The sequence below is a fragment of the Plectrocnemia conspersa genome, unplaced genomic scaffold (assembly GCF_051122295.1).
Source record: "Plectrocnemia conspersa isolate PC_06_02 unplaced genomic scaffold, ASM5112229v1 ptg000006l, whole genome shotgun sequence".
In the NCBI taxonomy this organism is placed as follows: domain Eukaryota; kingdom Metazoa; phylum Arthropoda; class Insecta; order Trichoptera; family Polycentropodidae; genus Plectrocnemia; species Plectrocnemia conspersa.
This window is the reverse complement of record NW_028277170.1, coordinates 14,896,466-14,923,611: the sequence shown is the minus strand read 5'-3', so window position 1 is coordinate 14,923,611 and position 27,146 is coordinate 14,896,466. Positions and strand designations below refer to the sequence as shown.

The following is a 27,146-nucleotide window of genomic DNA, read 5'->3' as shown; positions in this document are numbered from 1 at the left end:
GACACATACTTATTTTATTGCTGTACTGAATTTTTTACCAAAAACACAATGACACTGTGACAAAGTGTTTTAAAACCACGACAAAAATAATTTTCAAAGACGCAACGAAACTTTTTGCGAACATTTTCAGTCAAAATTCAAAAGTGTACTGAGCGCTAGTTATGGGTTTTTATATTTAAATATAACTACCCTATCTAGTTTTAAATAGATAACTGTAAAATATGCGATTTTTGTGAATTCCCAAAGTTTATTCTCACACTAATTTCCAAGGCGCAAAACATAAAAAAAATTCGCGTTAAGGGCATAACCCACGATAAACATTTATCAGCGCTAGTTCTAGGTTATTATATTTATATATAACTACCCTATTCAGTTTAAAATAGATAACGGTAAAATATGCGATTTTTGGAAATTCCAAAAGATTGTTCTCACAGTAATTTATAAGTCTCAAAACATAAAAAAATCGCGTAAAGGGCAAAATCCACGATTAACACTTATCAGCGTTAGTTTTGTGTTATTATATTTATATATAACTATCCTATCTAATTTAAAATAGATAACTATAAAATATACGATTTTTGGAAATTCCAAAGGTTTGTTCTCATAGTAGTTTCCAAGGCTCAAAACATAAAAAAAATTCGCGTAAGGGCCCACTATAAACATTTATCAGGTAGTATACTTATAATAAAATTACCGACTTAAGCCGTGTGTTTTAAGTGTTTTATGATATCGGGTAATTCTCTTAAATTCTTGAATAAAAAAATCACTGTTTAAGTGATATTTTATGATTAAATAAGCACAAATGATAAGTAAATATATACATACTATATCTTATGTAGGTATATTATATTTTGTTTAGACCAAATAATGTTTTCATCTTTTAAATATATTCTAAAAAATATTACTTATATTTTCGTATGTACGTATATATATAATATACATATATATATATATTTTTTAATATGTATTAAATTATGTTAATTATTTAATTAATTATAAGATCATGATTTGCATCACATTTATTTGTAATGCATTATTATTGTATCGCCCAAAAGACCGTCGCCCAAAAGACCATCGCCCATTTGTCCGTCGCCCATTTTGAATCGCCCATTTGACCGTCGCCCAATCGCCGTCGCCCAATTGACCGTGTCCCCTTTCAGAGGGTTGAATAGGGATATCTTGTCCTATTTTTCGATATATCGCTCTCACTACCCACTTAATCTCTAAATAGGTTTTGCGAAAAATAATAATAGCCGGAGAATTTCGTATCTTTATAATTGTGTGAGATATATATTATATTTCATATCGAGAAATTAAAATGACCGGGTATCCGTTAAAAATAACAAGATATTAGGTTCTTTTGTACCTGGTACGCGACAATTGGGCGACGGTCAAATGGGCGATGGTTATTTAGGTGACGGTCACATGGGCGACAGAAATTTAAAAAAACTTGCACGCTTAACTTTATTGTAAATATTAGTAAAATATAAATTACAACGAAAAAGTATAATAAATGAAAAACAATTTTATTTTAAAATTATTAACTCATATTATAATTATATATGCAATACCACGTAAATATTGAATGAAATGTTTTTTACTGTACCACAAAACCTTAATACCAATTATTTAGTCAGCTTCTTCGTAACGTCTTATTTGCGCTGATGTTCAAAACCTACTATAGTTCTCTCATAATCAACATTATAGCTTTTTTGGATTTATCTGAGACCATTGATAAACATCTATAAATTTGGATGACTTTAACTGCTACAAAAGCTCATTTGCAGTTTCCGATAACATGCCTCAGCAAAATTATTGATCTTATCGCTTCCGCTATGATAAACAGACCAAACGTTGGATGTAAAATACTGGTGGAGCCTTACTTCTATTATTTCTTAGGCGACCTATATGTGTTCGACCATTTTAAAATTGCTTCTAATTCATTAGATAAATAATTCTTTAGTTCAGAAAAAACATGTTTTATATCTTGTTCTGAAACGAAAGCAAGTGAAGTGATTATTTTTGGATTTAAAGCGAATCATAATAGTACCTGGGCAAAAGATTATATGAATCTAAATACTTTCGAAGATTTTGTACCAGATTAAAAAAAGCAACCATTTATGTTAGATTGTGGAAATACCGTACGCAAAGCTAGATGTATTGCAATTTCATAATCAACATTTCATTTATCATATAAAATAATTTTGTGAACGTTTCAAGAGTATTATTAGGATATAAACCAAATAATGCAGGGAAAACAAAACCTCTATATTTTCTAGCCAAAAGGACAAAAATTAGGAAAATAAAGGGGGTGAAGGTAAAAATGTGCCATTCAAATAATTGTTTCATGCTTTGGCTCCACATTGCATGACTTTGACGATCGAAAATCAAGAATCTCATTGGGTCGACTTGTTCTGATCCAGAATCAACTAAAAGAAAACGTTAACATTGTGATGGACTGATTCATAATTGAAATATTCTACAAGAATAATTAATGTTTCCCTAGAATCAGGTATCAAAAGTATAGGGCTATTGGAACTACTTTTATATAGTTTAAAATCTATAACTGTAAAATATGCAATTTTTATAAATTCCGAAAGCTTGTTCTCACAGTAATTTCCAAGGCTCAAAACATAAAAAGAATATCGCATAAAGGGCAAAATCAACGATAAACATTTATCAGTAGTGATGTTAAAATTATCGGCTTAAGCCAAAATGTTTTATGATATCGGGTAACTCTCACAAGTTCTTGAATAAAAAAACCAAACAATCAAACAAATATTTAATGATTTAGTAAAAATATATATTCTACGTTTTGTTTAGACTGTATAATACTTTTTATCTTTTAAGTCTTTTCTAAAAAATATTAGTAATTTTTATTTTCGTGTGTACGTATGTATATATTTTAATATGTAGTAAATCATATTTATTAATTATTTAATAATAGGGTCATGTTACTAAATAAAACGATAAAAATAAGATTTTTATTGCATATTTATTTGTATTGCATTATTATTGTATCGCCTAAAAGACTATCGCCCATTTATCCGTCGCCCTTTTTGAATCGCTCATTTGTTCGTCGTCCAATCGCCGTCGCCCAATTGACAGTGCCCAGTACCGGTTTTACCCGAGCTGGAAGCCATAGTTTTCCATAGTCCCATAAGGTAGGGTCCTTAGGGTTTTTTAAATTTATTATTTGATTTTCGGAGTTTGTGTTTATTATATAATTTAAGTTTCGAACGATAATCACAGATTAGGTTTTACTGGAATTTTATAATCATACCGGGTATCGGTTCCGAGTATTTTTACCTAAAACTCGAAAAACCCTAATTTGAACCTAACAGGCATAAAGCTCAACGCTCAACAGCAGGGAAAATCTGTACCAACCGAGTGAGTCAATTAGATATAATGAATACTGAAAGTCTGGGAATCGGTGACATCTATGTATATTGACAATTATGAATTACTATGTGTAATATAATTTATAACAAATATATTTCACTGCAGCTGGGGCCGCAGTAAAATATATTGGTTCATTGGAATACATGTTTTTTTTATCTAAATTATATATTTATTTAAAAGATGTTTTGATATATTTGTACAAGTTAGCCAAGAATTCACATTATAATTTATATCGTGACCTACAACTGTTGAGCCTTGTGACATTAAACCGCATTAAATTACACGTTCAGAGGAATATTCGAAATGTGCGTGAAGGTGTATTCGAAAAGCTGACAGTGCCACAATACAACGTTTAAAATATGGTGTCAGGAGGGTGCAGGACAAAAGAACGCAAATAAAAGCGCGATGCATATTTAAAAAATAGAAACACGAAAATATAAAAATATGTATTAAAAACTTGAATAATAATAAAATAAAAACCCTTTTATTTAAATTTTTGGTTTTCCTTCAATATTATTTTTAATTTAAGCAATTTAATTATTTTAAAGTTTCAGAAAATGTGAATAGATAACAAATTTATTTTATCAATTAAAATAATTTCGCATATAAAGCTGCGATCATACGATTGTAAATGAAGTACAGTCGAACACTTCACATCTGAATCCAATAAATATATAATTATATAAGTAAGAGTTAGAAATATTTGCAAAGAATTCTATGAACGTAAAGATCGGACCTCTTTATTTGTTTATTTTGTGATTGAAAATATATAGTCCTGCGCCCTCTGTAGAATATTCTCAGAACATATTCGCTTTAGTATTAATATGCGGTGCATTTTACTCTAGAACTTATGCTTTGAGAGCATGGAGGCTATTGAAACTGTTAACGGACATTTGATTTTGGTACAATTGCTCTCAGGACAGTTTAGTCCAGTCAAATAAGGGTTTAACCTCGGAATGAAAGATAACAAGCTGAAATTTTGCACACACCTTTGTTTTGACGTTCTAAAGATAGGGTGAAAAGTCTCATATGATATCGTGTCTGCTAATCAAGATATTAAAGGTCAAAGGTCATAAAAATTGTTTTTTTGCAAATATCTCGCCTCCTTTGCGCCGCATGTCATTAGATGTTTCACAAAAGTTATAGAAAATAAAATTTCTACAAGTTTTTCATTAGTTATTTCTTCGTATGGTTAATGGTTTTCGAGATATAGCGCGGGGAGTGGGAAGCGCGCATCCGTTTACAGGATAACGCTATGTAAACTACGGAGCCAGAGTTACCTGCACATTCTTCCACAGTTTCATAGGAAACATCGCAAATTGTTATTTGCTGAATGAACCCATCTAAAGCATTATAACTTTCAATCTCCATATCTTCAAAAATCATCATCGATAATGCAAAAAGTAATAGCGTATGGCCTTGGATACTTCTTGCAAAAGCGTGACCATCCAACATTTTGTCGACAGAATTCGAAGCATAAATTGTACTGGGAGCTTCCTTGATTCCGCTTCCATTCATTATATACCCTATGAATCTGAGTTAGCATCTGAAGCTGCTACGATTTCACGTGCTTTTATGTACAACGGCTGATCAAAAGTTATTAAGCATGTTCTTTGTTCATGTTTCTTGGCAGTGTTTATAGCACACTGTAATGTGGTGTAAATTGTGTCCATATTACTCGCAGGATGATGAATAAAAGTAAGAAACAGAATCCGAGAAGTTAGAAAGTTCTCATTGTTGTTCAATAAATCCATTCCACCCTGGCAACGGAGAGATATTTTTCCACTTTCCGTACATCCACAACAAATCAACTACATTAAATATTTGTTCGGTTAGTTCTACATCATTAAACTTTTGAACTTGAATCTCTTGCTCAATCCGGGTACGACATGATTTTCATACACTAGAAGGGGTATATGTGATAGTGCTGCTAACTCCTTTGCACTTGGTTTTGATGTAAATTTCTTTATGCGGTCATCGGATATAACTTAAGATTTTGAAGTTATTATTTTTATCATTCCCATTATATAAACAGTATTATAGCCATCAAGAGTATAAATATTTTTCTGCATTATCCGCTGCATACTGTACTAAGGCACTTGACTCTGATGGTTGATTACGAGGCTGTGGGTGATAAACAGCTGAAATTTAACATTTTACAGTATCACTATATGAAGCGAAAAAACCTAAACTTGACAAAACATCCAAAAGTCTTTTTGGATGTTTGGCCTATCTGTATTTCTTCTATGAAGAAATACAGATAGGCCTATTAATAACTGCGAAGAAAAGGACCGTTTTCGAATGGAAGTCATTATAGCATGACTTATAGCTGTGTACTTCGTTTTAAAATGCCCCGTCTTTCCTTTTCTGTTCTTTATAATAACTTCTTGCAGAAAATGTAATAAAGTTTTCGGAATTTCTTCATTAATATTTTACTTGGGGGCGGATAGGACTTGGTCTCAACAACAGAAGATCGAATATCTTCTCTAATAATCGCCGCAGCAGCTTCCACTACGCGCAAGTGTCCTTCTTCCGAAGTGCCTTTTTCATTTTCATACCAAGCTATGGATAAAACTTAAGCTTGAGCATCGCGAAAAGAAAAAATAGGGAATGATCCAATCTTCGTTATAACTATAATATCAGTTAAATATTTTTCTCTTAATTTGGAAATGATCTTCTTATCATCTGGTACATACTCCGTAAGGACATCTCTCATCTCTTTCAATTTTTTCGCACAAATTTCTTGTCGAGCAATATTTTATTTTTAATTCCTAATAATACAATGAAGAAAGTAATAAAATAATGGTTCAAACGACTTGCCGAGACTAATTTTCACGATTGTTTACTTTTTCAAAGCTTATACCAAGTTAAGCAGGTAGAAATACTCGCTGGATTCTATAAACGGATGTACGCCTCCCACTCTTCACGCTATATCTCAAAAACGGGGAATGATACATAACAAATATTGTAACCAAACTTGTAGAAAATTTTATGCTTTACAAGTTTTGCAAAGCATTTAATGACGTGCGACGTATAAAACGCGAGATATTTGCAAAAAAACAAATTTTGTGACCTTTGACCTTTGATATCTTGATTAGCAGACACGATATTTTATGAGACTTTTCACCCTGTCCTTAGAACATCAAAACGAAGGTCTGTGCAAAATTTCAGTTTGTTATTTTTCATTCCGAGGTTTAGCCATTATTTCGCCTTATTTGACTGGACTAGTTGCTTTCACAGAAAATTACACTCAGGGACTATTGCTCTCCCAGACAATTGCTCTTGTGTTTTTTTAATTTGCTGCATGTTCATCAGGAGTATAAATTTCATACTAAATTAGCGTGTCAGAATTCAAACAATGACAATCAGGATCTATGGGTTTGAAAAAAATATTATAAATCGATGTTTTGCTTATTATATTGTAAAAACCTAGAAACATACATATTAAAAACATACATATTAAAAATATAAGTAAATGTCATAAAAGTATATAGTTAATATAATATATATGCAAAAAGCATTTATTTTATTTACTTTAATACTTTATACAAATTATATAAATATTAAGCGTAGACAAATTAAATCCCACTATTGTCTCTAGCTGCGGCGCAAGTCAAAGTTTTATTTATACATTTTAACTGTTTTTATTTATATTTCTAAATATATTATTTTTTATTAAAATGAAATCTGTCTATTTGGACAATAAACAATTTAAATATTGTATGTATTTCCTTATTTTTTCTTTCCACCTGCAACTAGCCACATAGTGAAGGAACAACAAAAATACTGAAGTATTCTTTAAATAATTAATATACAATTATAACATGTTTAGTTAAGTTAAATTACAGTCTCATCACTATATTAATATATGTTAGTTATTAGTACTTTTGTTAGTGGTCATGATATTACTTACGTTAATTAAATTTATTCGATACGATAGTTTCAATGGTTCAATATATAGTATTTTTTTATAAAGCGTTTATTTTTTAATTTTACAAATATACCAAAAAAATAATATATACAATACATAATACTGGTTTATAACTTATTATTATTAGATAATTTCAATAAAACGCTACTTAATACAATTTAAGAAAAAAAAACTATGAAACCATTTACAATTTAAGTGAAGGAAAATAAAAAAATAATAAATTAAGTGCTTATTAAGAAAAAATATTTGAAGATCTTTAACCATTATTATGTGTTCCTAAGAAACATGATACTTGAGATTTGTCTTGTGTCTCTGATATATGAGATTAGTGGATTAAAATGGTACGTAAAGTATGTATATATTGTATACGTAATTAAGGCAGTATTCTTTAATTGTTTGTATAAAAATCTACAAACGTATGTTTTCACCGAGCTAATTAAATTTTATATTAGCGTTTTTTTCTTGTTTTTTTTGGCTAAATGTCAGCCTTAAGGGATTTTTATACTTTATATTTTAACGCAAATATCTTAGTCATTTATCAAAGTTTTTTACTCTGTGGTGTATTAGCCTTTTGCCATTGCTTTTATAATTTATTTTATTTTTCTTCTCTCTTTGTATAAAAACAGTCATAATGAGCAACGAAACATTGTGAATGCTAAAAACTAACATAATAAAACTTAAAAAAATCTATAAGTGGTTCTTATATACAGGATGACAATGATAATTTTTTTTATTATTACACAACCGAATATTTTTTTATTCAGTGAAAGTAATCTCACAAGATCGTTTATATAAGTGATACCCACAAAAAAATAGATGCGTATACGATGTGATAGATGCGATGTGGGATTTTCCTATACACTTACAGAGAATGCGCGTTTTATTGGTTAGGCTAAAGGGAATATAAAGCAATCCGGAACTAATAGTATATTATGAACGTAAATTAAGAAACAATTCACTGGATTTAATAAATAATCAGCTCTAATAGACAATTTACCAGCAATATCTTCAGAGCAGATAGCAAATAATTATTATATTTTTTCTGATTTATTCTGTACCTTGTGACTTAGGCTGGTAAAAGGTTACCCAATGTGATGTCCCATTTAAACGATTTATCACAAAGTTTTTTTATGATTTACTGGCGTAAGTTAATTCTTAAAATTGTAAATAGAAGAGGAGTTGAATGAATGGACTCAATAATTAATTCATGTTGGGCTTGGTTTATTTGTTTAGGTCAAATTTCGAATTGAGTAAAAACTAGCAAATTAAGTTTCAACGACAATTTAGAGAAATATATAATTTCACTAGCGCACTATCAGTTAAATTATATTTTTGCTAGTATAAATGTAAGCAAAAATCATTATAAATAATAATTTTAAAATTCATTTTGCTTACTTAATATATTTATTTTTTATTTTTTTATAGCAAAAAAATGTAACTTATCTAATGATTTAATTACGGTTAAATCAATTTACTTTGCTGTACATAACTGATTCAAAAAGTTTGTACATAATAGTTCAAATATATAATTTACTATTTTTATTTAAAGATTCATAATATGTTCCAGTGACTCGAAACCGACATTTGCACATAAATCTTGCAATGCTACCTTGAAACTAAATGCCCAATATGATTAATAAATAAATATTCCCAATTGTTATTCGTGCATTTGATATATATGGTCTAAAACAAAGTTATTATTAACTGCTGCATATTTAAATACGTTTCAACCCACTCTAAATTTATTGGTGTATTTAATGTAAAATAAAACACCGCCACTTAAAGTTAGGTAATGTTTTTTTTATAAAGACTAGTACTGAATTTGCAGCAATTATAACTGTAAAGGTCTTTTCTCTAAATATTACTAATTTTAACACCAGTTGACCTCGGTTGTATAGCTAATGAACAGTAAATGAAATTTGAGTAAATGTTATTAATATTGCTCTTGAAATAGCTCACATTTACGTGGCATCAAAAACCAATAGTATATTCTAAATATAATTTCAAGACTCATTTAGAATATTCATGTAATAAATAAAAATATACATTATTTGAATAAAGCATATAAAAATAAATTTAAAGTTGCAACGAACAATCTCAACCCGTTCAACATGTACAATCTCAAGGACTTTTGTCGACTGTTTCTGTTTAATAGCGTTTTTTATTGTAGATACGATTCACCCATATTATGAAGAAAAATATTGTCCTTTGTGCGGTTTAATTTGGTACTGCCGTTACAAATGTTCAACGCGCGGGGTTTGTTTGCAAAAAAAACATTTTCCCTGCAGAATACACTTTTTGTTTTATTTGGAGCTCCAATAGAAAAATACGATGGGCGTATTTTACGAGGCCGTTTTGTTTTTCCAACCTTTATTCGTACATTAAGTTATCACACAGTGTTTAATACATAATTTGTTTGAGGTGCTATAGTTTTTTTTATAAATATATACATAAGGACGGAAAGCGTCTCAGACTCTGTAGTAACTCTGAGCTTGCGGGCTCGAATTCGATTTCTGCGGCGATTGGCTGGATGATCGTTGCATAATTGCGATTGATCAGCAAGCTTTGCAAGCCTGTGCTCCGATGAGGAGACGACGGTTCCCGGGTGCTCCCACCCGCTTCCTCAGGTCACGTCTAAGCCGAATTTGGCTCATTAGCGAACCTAGCACTTGAGCACATGCTTCCCATCGACGGGGCTGATGATCCGCTTCCAGTTTCAACTTGGGTCGTCTCGATGGACGACATAAAGTATATTTTTAAATTTCTAATATCTAAAAACTGCAATAACCGATCATTTTTTTAAACCTCCGTTGTGTATTATTTCTTGTGTCTTATTGTCTTACAACAACGTAGATGGTATTATTTAATCTGATATACCACTGCTTTCTATACAGCCTAATTGTGTCCTTCTTTGTCTTGCAAAATTAATTTTTTATCTTTATGTTATTTATAACAATCTACAACCAAACTATTTAGGAATAAAAATTGTATTTGCCGAAATTGAATATATTACTCATATATCCGAGTTGATATTGTGCAGCTGTGGACTTTCTCAATGACTAAAATTAATTTTTGTATTTTTTAAAGAAAACCGAATAATGTATAATTTTAATTCTGGCTTAAGTAATTTACTATAGTAATATTTATTAATCATTCCGAATTGTAGACATTCGAAGAAAACAAATAATTAAAATGATAATTTGTAAAAATACTATATTATCTTATATTATTACAAATACAATTAAAAGTATTGAAACTATTAGTTTTATTCGTAAATTATTTATATATATTTGTAGTTATATTTTTAATTTCTCAAAACAGCAAAAAACATATATCCCTTTACCAAACATCAAAAACCTAAGTCTTTGTGTATTTTAACAACGCACAAACTCATTTTTTCTTCGATATACTGTTGTATTATCTATAGCCCAAGTTTAGCTTTTTTTTAAGAAAAATGTATCTTCTTATTTTTGTATTAATTGTAATATCTATGGACAAAACAACTAATAGTTCAAAAACATAATAGTAAATAAAAAACACTGTAATTGCCGAAATTCCATAATTTTCAGTAAATAATGTGCAGCTGTGGTGTTTCTCGGTGACTGGTATTCATTTTTATTTATTTAAATAAATACACGTAATGTTTATTAATATTTTTTTTGAATAGCAAAAATAAATAAACAAGACTTCTTTTTAATATATAATATGATAATTAGTCTTTTACATTTTTATGTTTTTTTTTCTTGGAAGACTATTTGTCGAATCTTTATAACTTATATTCTAATATTTTATTGTTTACTATTTGATTTTAGAATAATTGAAAATAATAAATATTTGACTGCACTAATAGTGAAACAACAGTCCGAAATCAGTGTCTGTATATAAATGACATATATTGTATAATTATAACTTACAATTAATAGATTTCATTATGAACACTTAAGCTCGATTTTATTTTAGTTGTCAAAAATTGAAAAATCTAGGATTATATAATATTACTTGCAATGATCGATTGGAACTTTAATTAAAAAATAATCACTAAATCTGATCTCTTAATTACGGTAGACTGGTATATAAATTTTTATTATTTAATAATTGACATGATTAAATATAAAATACATTAATAAAACTAAAAGAAATTAATAATAATAATACTAAAAATGTGTGCAAATACATACAATTTGAGAAACGAGGATCACGAAATTTCTGGTTCGGTTAATGCTGACTACCTATATTCACACGAATAGTTTGAATAGTACTGATTCGACCATGAACTACATTGACCTCTTGCACAGTATCTAGTTCTCTGCAATCATATAGCAAACAATGCAGAATTACTGTTTGATGCTGCCGAGAATGTGTTTGATAATTATTGTTGTAATACCATTCAATAATAACATCAAGCATATTAAGGACTAAATTAAATATACACATTCTAGGGACTAATATTTGTCGGTACTGAAGAAGCTTAATTAAATGCAGCGTAATATGAAATTTTTTAATATTGAGTTCCGATGAATTTCAATAAAAACTTTACCAGCATAGCTTTTTAAGTGAACGATATCGTTTCGAGAGAATTACGTGTGCAGAAAATGAGAAAATTAATTAGCTATGAAGTGGTATTTCCGCTAGAGGACAACTAATTTCTATTATAAGAATATGACACCAGTTTAATCGCAAAACATATGGCTTAGTTAGGAGTTTTCAAAATTCAAAAGAGATAAATATAATAAAATAAATATACGTGCTTTTTCAATATTTTATTTTTCTCTTTTTCTTAGTAATATAAATCAGTCCATATTATATTAGGTAGTCCTGGTCTTTAATGTTCATATTTTATTAATTTATTCTACAATTTTCTTCTGAAGATATAACCTTCTTTTATGAGCATAAAATGTTAGAGGCTTTGATTTAAAATATTCTGCTAGCCCCCTTGTCACATCGTCTGCATTTTGAATCGTAGATGCGATAACACCTACCAGCTCCTTCAGTTTTAGTATAATACATTATGATGGGTATTGTCGTATTGTGGAACTTTTTAAAAAAAATTATAGCCGATTTTACGAGGCTTTAACGGGTAAATGAACAGGGAGGTGATTTTCCTGATAATTATTGTTTATTGTCTGTTAGCATTACTGTTGCAATTATAAGTTACGAAATTGTGATATTAAGTATTCTAATTATATTGTAAATAGTTTTTTAGTCAAATGGCGTTGTTATTTATTTTTCATATATTTGAAATTATCGTTTGAAAAACCATAACTGAGAGGACATTTCACATGGAAAAAAAATTTAATCGTAAATTTTTGGGTTTATTTTTTTTAATGATTAATAAATCTTAAATTTACAAAAACGACGGTAATTTCTGAAGTATCTAATGTGAATAAATAAATACATATTTATCAAAGCATTTAAAAGTTTCAAATGTTGTCTATCAATGGCGAAAAGCTTAAAAAGTTTCAAAAACAGTAGGATTAATAAATGTATTTGAAGTGAAATATTTGATTAGGGAATGGAACTTTATAAAGTTTGTAATTAATAAGCTTACGATATTTCCTATCTTATGATTGAATCGATAAAGAAATGTCAGTTACAAAAGCCGACGAACTAATTAGATAATTAAAAACTTAGTCCGTTCGCTCTTTGTATTGATGTATGAAAATGCGTGAAAAGGGGCGAAACGTGGGACGATTTATTGTGTGCGAGAGAAAGCAGTAGAAAGAGTTCGCGGTTTAAACTCATCACAGAATCGATCGATTTACGTCTCACCGAATCTAAAAATAAACGTTCGACTTCTTGTTTTGGCCGACGAAACCACCACATCCCTCGCATACTCTAGTGAATCAAGTTAGAAATTATAAACATTTATTAATATTTATATTGTGCTCTGCAATATAAGAGAGATATTGCAATATATTGTTAAAGACCATCTTCACAGCGACTCTTTTGGTAAAGAGATCGAATCTGAATTTGTGAAACAATTCAAGTTAATAATTAATGCATGTATCGTTTATAAAGAGCCAAGATTAGTGGCATTGGAGCGACAATTACCATAGCTAACAAAACCTTTATTATTTCATTCTTTATCTATAGCTAATTGTTATAGCTAATTGTTTATACACTAAACAATTTTAATAAGAACATAAAACTAGAATATAATATACACATTAACAGAATATAAGAAAGACTTTATTATTATAATTTATTTTTTAATGCACGAAAGTTTCTTTATTCCATTGAGAAAATTCGCTATATTTTAATTTTGCACTTGCCGACTGTGAATAATTATATCAAACTTAGCAGGTTTAAAAGGAACGGCCATTTTTGTGTATCTCGGTGACTTTTATACATTTCCACAAATCAGAAAACGATGAAGTTTCAAGCGAAAAATTATAAATTAATTGAAAGGGTTCAAGGAGGTTAACATAGCAGCCGTTGAATATAAATTTAGGAATGTATTTAGGTCCCGTGACTTAGAAAACAGACTACCAGTTAGATACATATATTTTTTTAATATAAACAACATTTATTCGAAAATATCTTCTTTGATCAAATCAGCTATGAAACTAAATAAATACCGCATTAGATAGTTGATAGATTGTATGGATTATGTACATATAAATGCACCCCAATAAATGTGTTAAATCTTAAAAATCGTGAAAATATAAGTAAAAAAATACAGTTTTTCATCCATCAAAATTTTTCGAGAAATCAGACATAAGCATTGCAAAATTAATTCAAACTACAAAATGTTAAAGATCATTGATCGAACGATCACAACATCACGACCACGACTCATTAAAAAATACTTTCGAAATCTGAAATTAAGTATTTAATAGTACATATATGTTACTAAAATAAACTTATTTCGTTATTTAACTGGCCGCACCGCTCGGCACTAATCCCGAAAGTAAATTAAAAATGATTAATTATATTTTTAAAATCAACTACTATATATAGTGTATCAAACATTATTACTCATTTTAAATATTTAAATCTTATTTTAACCCTTTTTCATTGATACACCACATAATATTAGAACATATTTATATTTAAAATTTAAAGTCTTGCAGTCATCCCTCTTTTAAAGCTGCAGTGGATTTTCCATGTTTGTGGTATTTTCTAGTTAATATGTAATATACTGTTTACCAATGAAAATGTATTTGATTGATCACAAAAATTTAAATCATAATATCCATTTGAATACATATAACTTGCCTCGGGTGCAGATCACAAATATACATATATCATATGTATGAGCCAGTTATTATGCAAGTCATACAAATTATCAATTTAATATAATTTAACTTTTGCGTAAATTTGTTTAAAAATATTCACGAATATGGCTATGAAATATAAAGAAGTGCTTATAAAAGCTGAAAAATAAACTATGATCTTTCACATCTGTAAATTTTTCGCGACAATCAATTTTATTTTCTTACCCGTTCCTTTTATTTATAGACTTTGAAGCCACATTTTCACCGTTTTTTTAAGTTCCCAGTATTTTTTTTTTTTTATAGTTATAAATGTATCCTATTAATAATAATGTTTAATATCGTTTTGTTTATTTTCTTTGTGTTTTCCTGCCACGTGCGCAAGATTTCAAATTTCATCGAGTTCGCAGTAAAACCTTGATCAGATTCATCTGACGATACCATTTGTATTATTCATTTTCTATTCTTGGAAGCATTATTTAACATTTGCAAAAATATATCTTTAATATTGTAAGGCTTTAATAGGCATAAAAATATTCATACATTATGCTATAAAAACACGTAAAAAAATAATTTTACATTGTCATAAATTGTCATTGAAAAAATTGATTCTCAATAATTATATTTAAAATGCCATTTATTGTTTTATTTTTTATTTTTCTTGTTAATATAAAATAAAATACAATACGTTATGAAATATTTTATACATATTTGTTTTTCGCACATATGTGACTATAAAATAAAACACAAATGTTATTATATTATAGTGTAATAAGATAGGTATATCAATACGTTTCTTAAGCTTCAAAGATTCAAGATTTTTTACTAGATTTAATGTTTTTCTTAATCGTTTTTAATTTTCGCTACAACGGTATGACTTATAAACGACTTGAGAACACTAATAGTTAGGGACTAATCGACTCAGTTTAAGAGAATTCTTAACACATTTACGAAGGTTTGTATAAGGGGCTCTTAATCTGTGAGAATATGCCTCCCTAGGGAAGGTATGTACAGATTTTAGGTAAGGTGTGAGTTGTTTTGTTGTGTTGTCTATTTATCAAATTAATTATATGCACACATATTCTAAGACGCGCTGAATTGCGCTTCATTTTATGTCAAAATCTTTACAAAAAGCCCCCTCATTTGAAAAAATATTATAATATTCATATGAATATAAATATTTAGAACAAAAATCTATTTTACTCATCTTGTTAACTAAAATATTTATACTAACTACCTATATATATTATAGTACTAAATTATGCAATTTTACATAGATCGATGCGATCGAAAAATTAACATTTATAATATATTAATTAAAACATAGTCGACAACACAGTCTTTATTATTTTCTATATAAGTATCAAAATATATGTTTAATATTGTTATATATGTATGTATATACATATATTACATATATAGAGTATAATATTTTCTATCAAATTAATTTAAGCGTTAAACATAAATCTGTGATAATATATATTCCATTGATTTCTTGGCATTATTAAATTCCGTTTTAGATAAATTACAATCTAATAATATCATTATAAATATAATTTTGGTGGCAGATATAAATTGTTGGCTTTAATTAATCGTTTGTATTGATTCATACTGTGAGTAAAACTAACATTTTTTACTTACGGTAATATATATTATTAGTATTGAAATTTTTTTGTAACACAGGTTCAAATAATAATTTTTATACTACGAGTTTTTTCTCGATGTTTCGCCTAAAAAATATTTCGGTATTCTCATATGCACCTCATTTAACTTCACGCAAAATAAGTACAAACAACGCGTTTCGAGTTTTTTCTCGACGTTTCGCCAAAAACGTATTTCGGTATTCTCATGTGCACTTTATTTATCTTCACAAAAAATAAGTACAAACAACGCGTTTCAAATAAAATCGCTTTTTATATTAGGTGAACCCTGAATGATTGTTTTTTAATAAAAAAAATGAAATTTAATAATATCAAGATTTTAATATTTGCCTAATTCGTGTGAAATCCAAGCCTTCCCAATATTATTAATATGTCTATGCACTGTTGAATCAGACTGGTTTAATTTCTCGGCCCGCTGATTTATTCGTGTAGCCAAAACATCGTCGTCTATCTTTGCTGGTCTCCCACATATAAGATTATTTTTACCGTCCAATTTTTTTAAAGCAACTTTGATAATTTCGATAAATAATAAGTCACATTCGACTTCACAAATGTTTTTAATGATCGTAATTTAGTCGAATCTAGTTGTATATCAACACATATATAAGTAACATAAGACGTGCTTAGGCTTAACAAAAAAGACATTTATTTTGGAATTAGCTAACATTAAAAACACGATTTAATAAAACTAACGAATACATCTAATTTACCCCCCCCCCCCCCGATTAGGTATTTTAATTTGGTAACCGTTATATAGTTATTGTGAACAATAAGGATTAAGAAGTTTAGCTCTTAACGTTATTAGTTTAATACGGATATACTAATGTGTGTGTAGTTTTAAATTTTATTATTCATAACTAGTGTTTATTCTTAAGAATTTCTAGACACATATTAAATCAAGAATTCTCACTTCTCGAAATTTAATTAAGCATTTTTTATCGTATAAAATTAAATTTGTACGAATATTTTTATTTATTAAAAAATTTACAACACCAATTATTCACAAATTTTAACACTCAAAACTTGTTGAAGACACTCAGATAAGAAACCTTTTTGAAGGTGTTTGTGCCAGATATTTGAAAATATGCATACTTTCTCGGAAGAATGAAAGTATTTAAATGGCCAACAATATTTTTTGATTTTCTATTACAGTAAGCCAGCGGTTTTATCTTTGCTTTATTGATCTAAAAAATAAATTACACTTTTTTTTCGATAATCCAAAAAGGGTTTTTATATTATTTTTTTAAAGTAGCAATAGCCATTATTGACAATTATCTTACGATTATTATTAAAAGCCGAAGAGACCCTTAGATTGTTGATAAAACAATTTGATAATATCAATTCTGAGCTAAGCTCAAAATTTCAATGGGCAATTGAAGAAAATTTATACAATCGAAGAAATCAGACATTGATGTTTTTAATTAAATATTTGCAAAATACAAAATCTTTCACTAGTCAAAAAAATAATGTTTTCTTTAGTTATTCTTCAAAAGCAGAAGAATTTGTAAATTGGGAAAATAAATTATTCACTGATTATTTAGTGGCTCGACTCCATTAAATCATTAGAATCAATTGAAAAAATCATTGGCTCAACAATTCGAAAAAGTGAAATGTGAGAAAACCAACATCTTTCTAATTAATGGAGAAAGAATTCAAAATATTTGTCGATTAAATCAACATTAACACAAAACGAGAGTTCAGATGTATGCAACGCAACAATATTTTATTTTTGATAATATTATTGCTTTTTAATTCTAAGCCACATAAAACATGTATTGACTATGCTTCATCGTAAAGAGAAACTCATACTATGAATTATTATTTAATACTGGATTAAAGAAATTATTGTGTTTGTTTCAACATACATAGTATATATTATATGTCTATGCAATATTCTTGCACTGAGCTCAAGTTTCTTTTAAATATCAGTTAAATATGATATCTATAACCTAATACGTTAAATGAGTCAAATAAAAATTGAGATTTAATTTCTTTTAAAAAACGTTTATATATAAAATAAAAAGCCAATCAAATATTTAAAACAATTTATGCTGTGCCACAAAATGTCAGCTCATGAAAAGTGTCCAAATGGATTGAATGAATAAAATAAATACGCTGACACGTTTTCCAAGTATATTTACGCTGTGCAATCAAACGTAATCTTTCGTTATAAAATAACATGACAGGTGTTAGCCTTTTAGCATTAGCGTTACAATGGAGTATACACAATCAACGACTACTAAGTAAGTAGTGAGATACCAGACTAATATAATATTTTTCTTAATATTTAAAAACTACTATTATAGAGGATAAATAAATAATATATCTATGCACGACTTTAGTGATTCATCCGCGAGCTTAGGAAAATCTAAGAAAACCTAATTTAAATATAATTATAATAGAACTACTGATTACAATCTCCCATACACAATTCAAATTTTAAAACAATTCGCTCCATATGGGATTTGAACCAGGATCCTTTGGGTATTAGTCGCTTGTATAACTAAAATAATATGGAAAATGTAACCATTTAAATCGTAAACAATAGTAGAAATTCAATTGATCGATATAGTTTTACATTATCGGTTAAAAACAAACAAATATTAAATATGGTGGGACTCCATTAGCAATTATAAAATTATTATTTTTAATATACACCTATGATAGTATTTTATGTTAATAATATATGCTTATGGCCTTTAAACTTACTGTTGTTCCTGTTATTTAAAAAACCTAATAAGAAAATGAACATATTTTTTTTTATTTACAGCAAGAATGCTCAGTTTTCATCTTTGAGAAGAAGATCGCCGAGAAGCTTCATAAGCCGAAGCGAAAGGAAACTGTCACCGAGCTTTTGCGAAATTCGGTTCGACAACTAGAGCGTTTGAGAAACTGCAAAGTGCTCTTGGTTCTTCATACTGTTGAGGAGTGTCCGGAGACCCTGGCCTTCGCCACCGAGCCTATTATGACCAGCTTGGCCAATATACTGCAATATCACGTGAGTAAATTAAACTATTATTAAAATTTTAACGATGTAATTTTAAAGCGCTTGACCTTATCCATGGCATATAAAAAGAGTGATTTATTAGCAATAAAATAATTGAGACAAAAAAACATAGTATGTATCATGCCAGATACTCAAGAGCACTTTTTAGTAAATCACCGGTTGATTGCACAATATAGCGACATATAGAAGGCTTAGAGAGCAGATTTTATATCAAGCCAATAACTTAAAGTAAATAATTTAATAAATTACAATCTATTAATTTTTTAAACGATTATCTGCATTAATGTTTACAACTGCGTTATTTGAATACTATATAATATTACTATAATACATACTTTTAACCTGATTTTTTTTAATTTGTGATATTTTAACATACTTGATTAAATTACAATACAATTTATTTATTGTTTTTGTATCAGATGAGGTAAAATTTTGTCATTTAACCGGTAAACAGGATTCGAACAAAAAAAATCTTAGAAAAAACTTTTAAATCAAAATCGCAGCGAGTCAATTTATTTATAAAAAAATAGACTCCGCAACAATTTCATATATAATTTTAATTGCAAACGTTTATATGGTAACTTTGTTGTAATTAATTATGCTAGTGTTTGTAAACGCAAGTGTTTTATTGACAGTTGTTATAAACCTCGCGACTTTTCCGGAGACAGTCAATTGATATAGGTTTCGGTGACAACAGCTGTATATATTTTCGACTTACTAATCAATAATTTTCTATGTTTATATCAGATTTATTACCAGTTAAACATTTTTCAAACGGCTATCGTGTTTCTTAAACAATGATCCGCTAAATTGTTAATTTTACAATGAGTTAATATTTTTGTATTGCTATTTTTAATCGCAGCGATTTAAACAATTTTTTTAATACTTGCATACATACATAATAATACATTCTAATTTCAATGAAGTAAGCCTTCAGAGTTTTTTATTTATGAAATTAATATCCTTTTATTAAAGCCGTAAAAACTTGGGAAACAAAAATAAACACAATTGGAACGCAATTCCGTTTACTAAATATACATTATGTCGCCCCACTCGTGTAATTTTTTTTTAAATTTTATTTATAAAAGGCTTTTTTTATTTTAAGCCGATTGCTAATACATATTTATAAAATAAATAACGCAAATACTCTTGAAATGTTAATTAAATAATTTATCGAGTTTGATTAATTATATTAGTTAATTGGGCGATAAAGTCATTAACTTTAATACATTATCGATTGGTTTCATTATAAATTGTAAGCCTTCAAAACAAAGGTCCAATTCAAAAAGTCTACATTAATAATATAATATGTTAAGGACAAAATCTCTTTTTATTATTAAAATTAAATACTTTGAGGGGTAAACTTTTAAAGACAATTGTGTTAATTATCTAATTGCTATAGATTGCATTTGGAACATTATAGATAAGTAATGTATTATAAAGATTATTTTTTATAATATATGATATTAAAAATATTTTTTACCTGCTAATCTAACGTATCGGCGATTACGATAAAAACAATATTAAATCTAAATATAAGCACGAAATTCCATAGCACATATTGATTTAGACTAGGCTAAAGATATATAAATGATTTGTAGCTAATAAAAATTGTAAACATGAAAATTGTTTTAAACTAGATACATAGTATATAATTAGTTTGCTTGTAAAGTTATTTATATAAATTAAATAAACGTATTTAAAAAAAACAGATGGGTGAATAAAGACGTAAGGATAAAACATACATAGTTCCTAAAATTGTGAGTTTAATAATATTGTTTAATTTATTCTTTATTGTTAAGATATTTAAGCACAATTCATGAAAAAAATATTATAATACAAATTATTTTTTTTATAAGCAAAAACATTTTTTCTCTTACGTTTATGTTAAGTCCTGATTAATTTCTCGTAATTATTTCACATAAGGTTGTTTTATGTGCGTGAGGCAAACTCATTATAACACAACCGATTTGGGGCGAGGTAAAATAATTTAAGCTGCAAAGGTGGGAGATCAAATTTAGAACTGCTTAAATACCCGTTATGGACTCAAAGGCCAAGATCCTCATACCTTGTTTTGGCATAAGAGGAACGCGGCTTTCAACACGCCAAAGAGCTCGAGAGGGCTTTGTTCTTTACAGTTGACATTATTAGGATTTTCATGAATGTAATTTGCGAGAAACGAGCTGAAATCAAACACTATATCTAATATAAACAAAAATCTATCCCTATTATATTAGATGAATACACTCAATTTTAGATTTAACAGTTTATTGTTAGGATTAGGTAATACAATTATACTAACTTTATATTATTCATTGGGTTAAAAATACATTAAGTTATTAATATTCAGCATCAAAGTAATTCATAAAAAATGAGGAATAACTTAAAATTTTTCATGCAAATAAAATAAGCACAATTTTAATATTTTTAAGAAAAAAAATAGTGTGCTTGAGAATACAATTTAATTTTTTAAAGTAAATTTATATATAATAATAAAATAATGTGATATAAATAAAAACACTCTAAATATGTATGAATATAATTCCTTGTAAAATAAATAAAATATCTGCTAGGAATATGTATATATTATATATATTAAAAGCATTACAAAATAACATCAAATATGATTTTTTTAAATATACTACTTTAAAGCTACACATTAACATTAAAGATGAGATTACATTTTTTTTATTAAACTTATGTTATAATAATAATAAAAAATTCAAGGATAATAAATAAATAAAGCTTTTGGTCAATTTATATTGCTTTTAGGATATTTTCATTAATATTTTAACAAATATTTTTCTACAATAAAAATAATTTAAAATTCTCTTTGTCACTTTGTTTTTAATAATAGATTTAGTGATTTATATTATTAACCAAGTAATATGCCTGTTTTAACCTATACAATTAAGCGTTATATCAAACACATTTTGAAACTATTTGTTGTTGCAATCATAATTAAATTATGCAACATTTTCCGCTTACCGGTAAAGATTTCATGTTCAACTTTATAAATAAAGTAGCTTGTGTTTATTCAATAATAACAAAAAAATGTGATTATTACAAACATAATTTTTATTACAATAATTCAAAATATATTAACATTTTTTATGATTTTGCGACTTTTTTATTTTCTAAAGATCCAAAACTAAGAACAATTCAAAAATGGACTATACTTTATACAATAATACATTTTGTGCTATATAGGTTAGCAGATTATTATTATTTTAGCTAAAAGCTTATTAGTACACTCAACAATTTTAAACATAAATTAGTTTATATTAGTTCATTGATTATATAGTCTCGACCTTTGAAACTTCATACGTTTCATTATAGCTATAGGTTTAAATCCCATTTTAAAATTTAGAAACTTTACCAATTATTTTATTTTCATCGTCAAATTTTTTAGTCTAATATTTGAGTTGAATGACTGTTTACTTTTAGTGCTTTTATCAAAAAACTGATTAAACTGGTTTCAGCACTATTTTCATGACAAAATCTCTGAACCAAATAATCGTCATTTATTAGATTCACATAATTAAATAAATAAAAAAGTAATTTGTTATAAGGCAGTGAACGTCAGAGCTTCCACTTTGAATCTAACAAAATCACACTTTATTGCCAACCAGTTACTGTGACATTACTATGTAAATATATTTTCTTTATATCTGAATTTATATCTAAATTAACTATGGAATTTGTATCACTATATAAAAAAATGTTTTTTTTTTATTTTTGAAATGTTTTTAATTACATTTTTTAAATAATATATCATACGTGTAAAATTGTTATCGACTTCTGCATTATCTCGACGAAGTAAACTTAAACGCTGCAGTTTGCCGATAATAACCGTTATTGCAGCGCAGGTAAAAACAAAAACAACACACAATCGTATTTTCATGCGACGCGTGTGACTTTCTTTTTGTGACTCGGCTCTAGCACGCCCGAATGTATTTATGTCTTGGCGCTCACTGCTGTAAAGCTTTTTGATTAGTGGGCATTAAGGTCTCAAGTATGAGAAGGAGCATCTATTATATGACGCTGTACGTACTGCTCGTTCTGTAGGACATTGCTCGTCAATCAAGTAAATTTTATTTTAAAATGCGCGTAATCAGATTAATTTTCTATGGGTGAAATTTAAAATAGTTCAAAACTCTTATTGTAATGTGAGAGAAACACTTCTTGGTTTTACGGGTATTACATAATTGTAATGCAAAGCATTTCAAGTGAAGACCAAAACATTTGTCTCAAAAATTTGAAATTCTTAGTATTAAAAATGTTTTATTACCTTTATTAAATTTCATCCTACATCTAAGCTATGCATTTGAGAGAATGATAATTGAATCAGAGATTTTAAAATATTTTCTCAAGAAACTGTAGCCAAACATTTTTTTACATAGTGTTAGCTCTCAATTAAAGACTCAATATTTAATTTGAAACTGATATTTCATTTAAAAAAAATATACAAACTCAATCTAAAGGTTAAGTCTGAATCGTGAGAGGCGTAGGTCGTAATATATTTCCCAAGAGACAGCAAAAGGTTTAAAAACCATTTATCTCAGCTATATATTTTAATTTTAATTTTAATTAACCCATTTAAAAAGTATTATTTATGGGTGAAAATTCTAAATTTAAATTTTCATTTATTGATTGATTTACTAATACTAGTGTAGTATTTTTTACATAATTATTTATATATATTAATTAATTGATATCAACAATATAACTTAAAATTATATTATCTAATAATTATTCAAAGGAATAAATGATTAAATAAAAAGTACAATGATAATACTTTTATCGGGGCTTTGAAGCTGCATTTGCTCAAATTGTAAAGAAAATCCAGCAGCCTCTTTTTCAGAGTCTGGGGTTTAACTTTCATTTACCACCACCTTTAGTCTCCTTACCGCCCACCGCAACAGGTAGTGGAGTCGCATGGCTGTATGAGTAAATTTAACTCACTTATTATTCCGATTTCCTTGACGCTCTCTCACCGTGGGGTACTTTTATATATTTATTATTATTATTATACTACCGTTGAAACATCTAACAATTCATACTAATAAATAAGCATTGTGATTTTACCAGACTAAAACTCAGTCTAAGAATCATAAACATAATTTTTATTTTATGGAACTAATTTCTTATCAGATGTTAACAATTATTATTTCTACATAAATTATTTTTTCAACAAGCGGAAATTCTGTTTTCAATTGATTTGGGAATGACCACATAAAGACAAATTTTGTTTAGTTAGGAATATTTTTAAATTATTAGTTCTTACAACGTATGATAATAAGTAAATATTATAAAAGTAACGTTAAACTATGTAGTAATGAACACAAGGCATTTAGGGAAGACAATAGAAAAAAATTAAACGATCATTTCGAACAGATTTAGACAAAAATGCCACCTAAAATAATATATGAATTAACGAAAAAGGTTATTAAGACACGCTCGAGATTGTATTCCGCATATTCAATACATTATAATACATGTAATAAAAATAAATTTTGGCGCAAATTTCGAATTGATTTTGTCGGTGGGGTAACAATGCAAAAATCAGAGGGTAAAAATTAAGCCTGCATTGAATCTGTGTATACAGCAATTTTTATTTGTTGATCAAATCCGAAATTTTCCATTCATTTTCAAAAAGGCCGCCGCCAAAAAGTCCTGATCAATCTTTATTTAACATTACATTTTCTGTTTTAATAGACTCCAATTAGTTAAAACTGTTATAAAACTACAACGGATATTTTGAAAATTTTTTAAAGCATTTTTTCACTACGTAAAAACATTGATTCGATATATTCAATTCAAGTTAATTGCTACATTGAACTCTGTGATTAAAAATTAAATGATCCAAATGTTAACCATAATTTTTTTTAATATAATATTAAAAATATGTTTTTGTCCAGAAAAATATATGTCCGAAATAATCAGTGCTCAGAAAACTCCTGTCCACAAAAATCACCTGTGATAAGACATTAAGGAATCTCGGCTTCGTTATGTTGAGTGTGTGTTACTTTAATAATTTATGAACGAATAGCGTTCAATACAATACGCTAGTTCGTAGCGTCCTTAAATATGGCTTTGTTGTCTGAAATTCAATTGAAACGAAGTACTCCTTATTGTTAAAGAGAATTCAAAGAAAATTTCTGATACATCTCTTGAAGAGGGAAAACGGGTCATAACCAATGTTCCCTCTAAAACAAGAGGGAATCAAAAGTCTGAGCCGGCCAAGCCACAGAGTGCGCGGCATAATTTTCACATTTAAACGAATTTCAATTTGTTATATATTTATATTACTTTTATTAAAATCAAATATGTGTAATATTACTAAGCTCAGATTATATTATTTATTTATATATAAAAATATAAAATATCTTATACAAATATTTTATACTTAAAAATGTGCGATAAATATAAAAATAAATACAATACCTATGTACTTGATTCATTGGCCTGTTATTTTGTTTCCAGTTATATGCTATCCTGTAACATTTGAAAATAAGCGTCTTTTAATTATTTTCATCTTTCAGAAAACAAAGGTGTTTTTGGGGATAATTTAGTGGCATTACGAAATGCCCATGATAAAAGCCCTCATCTCTCTAGTAAATTCTTGTTATATTATCATGTTACAAATTAGTTTTATAGTATTCTTAAGTAAATTGGATTGGTATATTTAGGTGAAAAGTTTATTTGTGGTGCTTTAAAACTTAACACATTATTTTAATATTAATTATATTTCAGTATTTCTTTAATTGTAGAACTAAAAAATATTTTTTTAATTAACAATAGTTGCATTATCCTATATTTCAATATATTAAGCTAAAAAATTATTCTTATACTATTTCTATATTTAATATTAATATTAAATACTAGCAAATAAATATAATATTGGCAACCATAATAATGTGGTTTTGCTCCCATAAAACCATTTATCTATTTTTTAATTTGCAAACAATTAAATATTTTTTTATTTATTTTTTATTACAAATCTGACTACTATAGAAACAATTATAAACATGGGACACTCTAAAGCTCGCAGTTGAAAGTCACTGAGAGACGGGTTATTGAAACCAGCCCTTTGTAGTTCCTAATAAAATATTGTTTTACAAGTTAGCCATGCTTAAATACTACAATCAATTTTACACATTCAGCTAATCAAATATGTAAGATTTTGCACCTTAATAAAAAAAATTATTGAATATTCTAGTGGGAAAATCATGTCTTAAATCAATTGAATCTAAATGGTCACCATCCACTGACATTCCTCGAATGGCACCTAGGTTATAAAACGCGTTGGATGTTGGTATTTATTCGTTATTGTGGCTGTTTTATTTGAATAAACATCAATTTCGAAATAACAAAATAAAAAATAAATAGAGATGTGTCAAATCTGGGCTCCAGGGAGGTCTTGTACGCGATATCAGTTCGTTAGGAAACATTTCCTTCACCACCGATATAGTCACATTAGATGTATGGCAGGTTGCCCAATCTTGCACCAATTGGATCTTATATGGGTTTAGTTTCAAGTCCAGATTCAAAATTCTACATAAAGTTAATCTTCGTACTGCTATAGCAGCAGAACACTTGCGAGTCAAGTCCGGATCTTCTTGTACAGACTCGTTAATTTCTGCGATATTCACATTATTTCTCCTGCTCTTTGGTCACCTGGTTTTCTTTTTATTTAGCGTTGAACCGGTCTTTCTGAACTTATTGAGCCGCGATTTAATCAAAATGACGCTCGGGCATTGATTTACACTGTGTAATCAGTAGTGAGCGCCAAATAGTCGACAAGCACTCATATAAGAATCGTTATTTTTATAAAAATATTTTACGCATTACCATTACGACTAATTTTATAAGGGCAAAACTCCCGTAAATTATAACGGAATGGTATTTTTAAGTTAATTTATTTTGTA

The 27,146-nt window shown here is 28.0% G+C and overlaps 1 protein-coding gene across 1 annotated transcript in view; it reads left to right on the top strand.

Moving 5' to 3' along the window:
• The window catches only part of bma (SCY1-like protein bma), a 229,393-nt gene that overhangs the window by 115,080 nt on the left and 87,167 nt on the right, over window positions 1-27,146 (top strand). Inside the window, exon 3 of the mRNA XM_088187622.1 lies at window positions 18,979-19,206. Coding sequence (XP_088043748.1) covers window positions 18,979-19,206 — 228 coding nt within the window. The remainder of the gene's footprint in view (window positions 1-18,978; window positions 19,207-27,146) is intronic.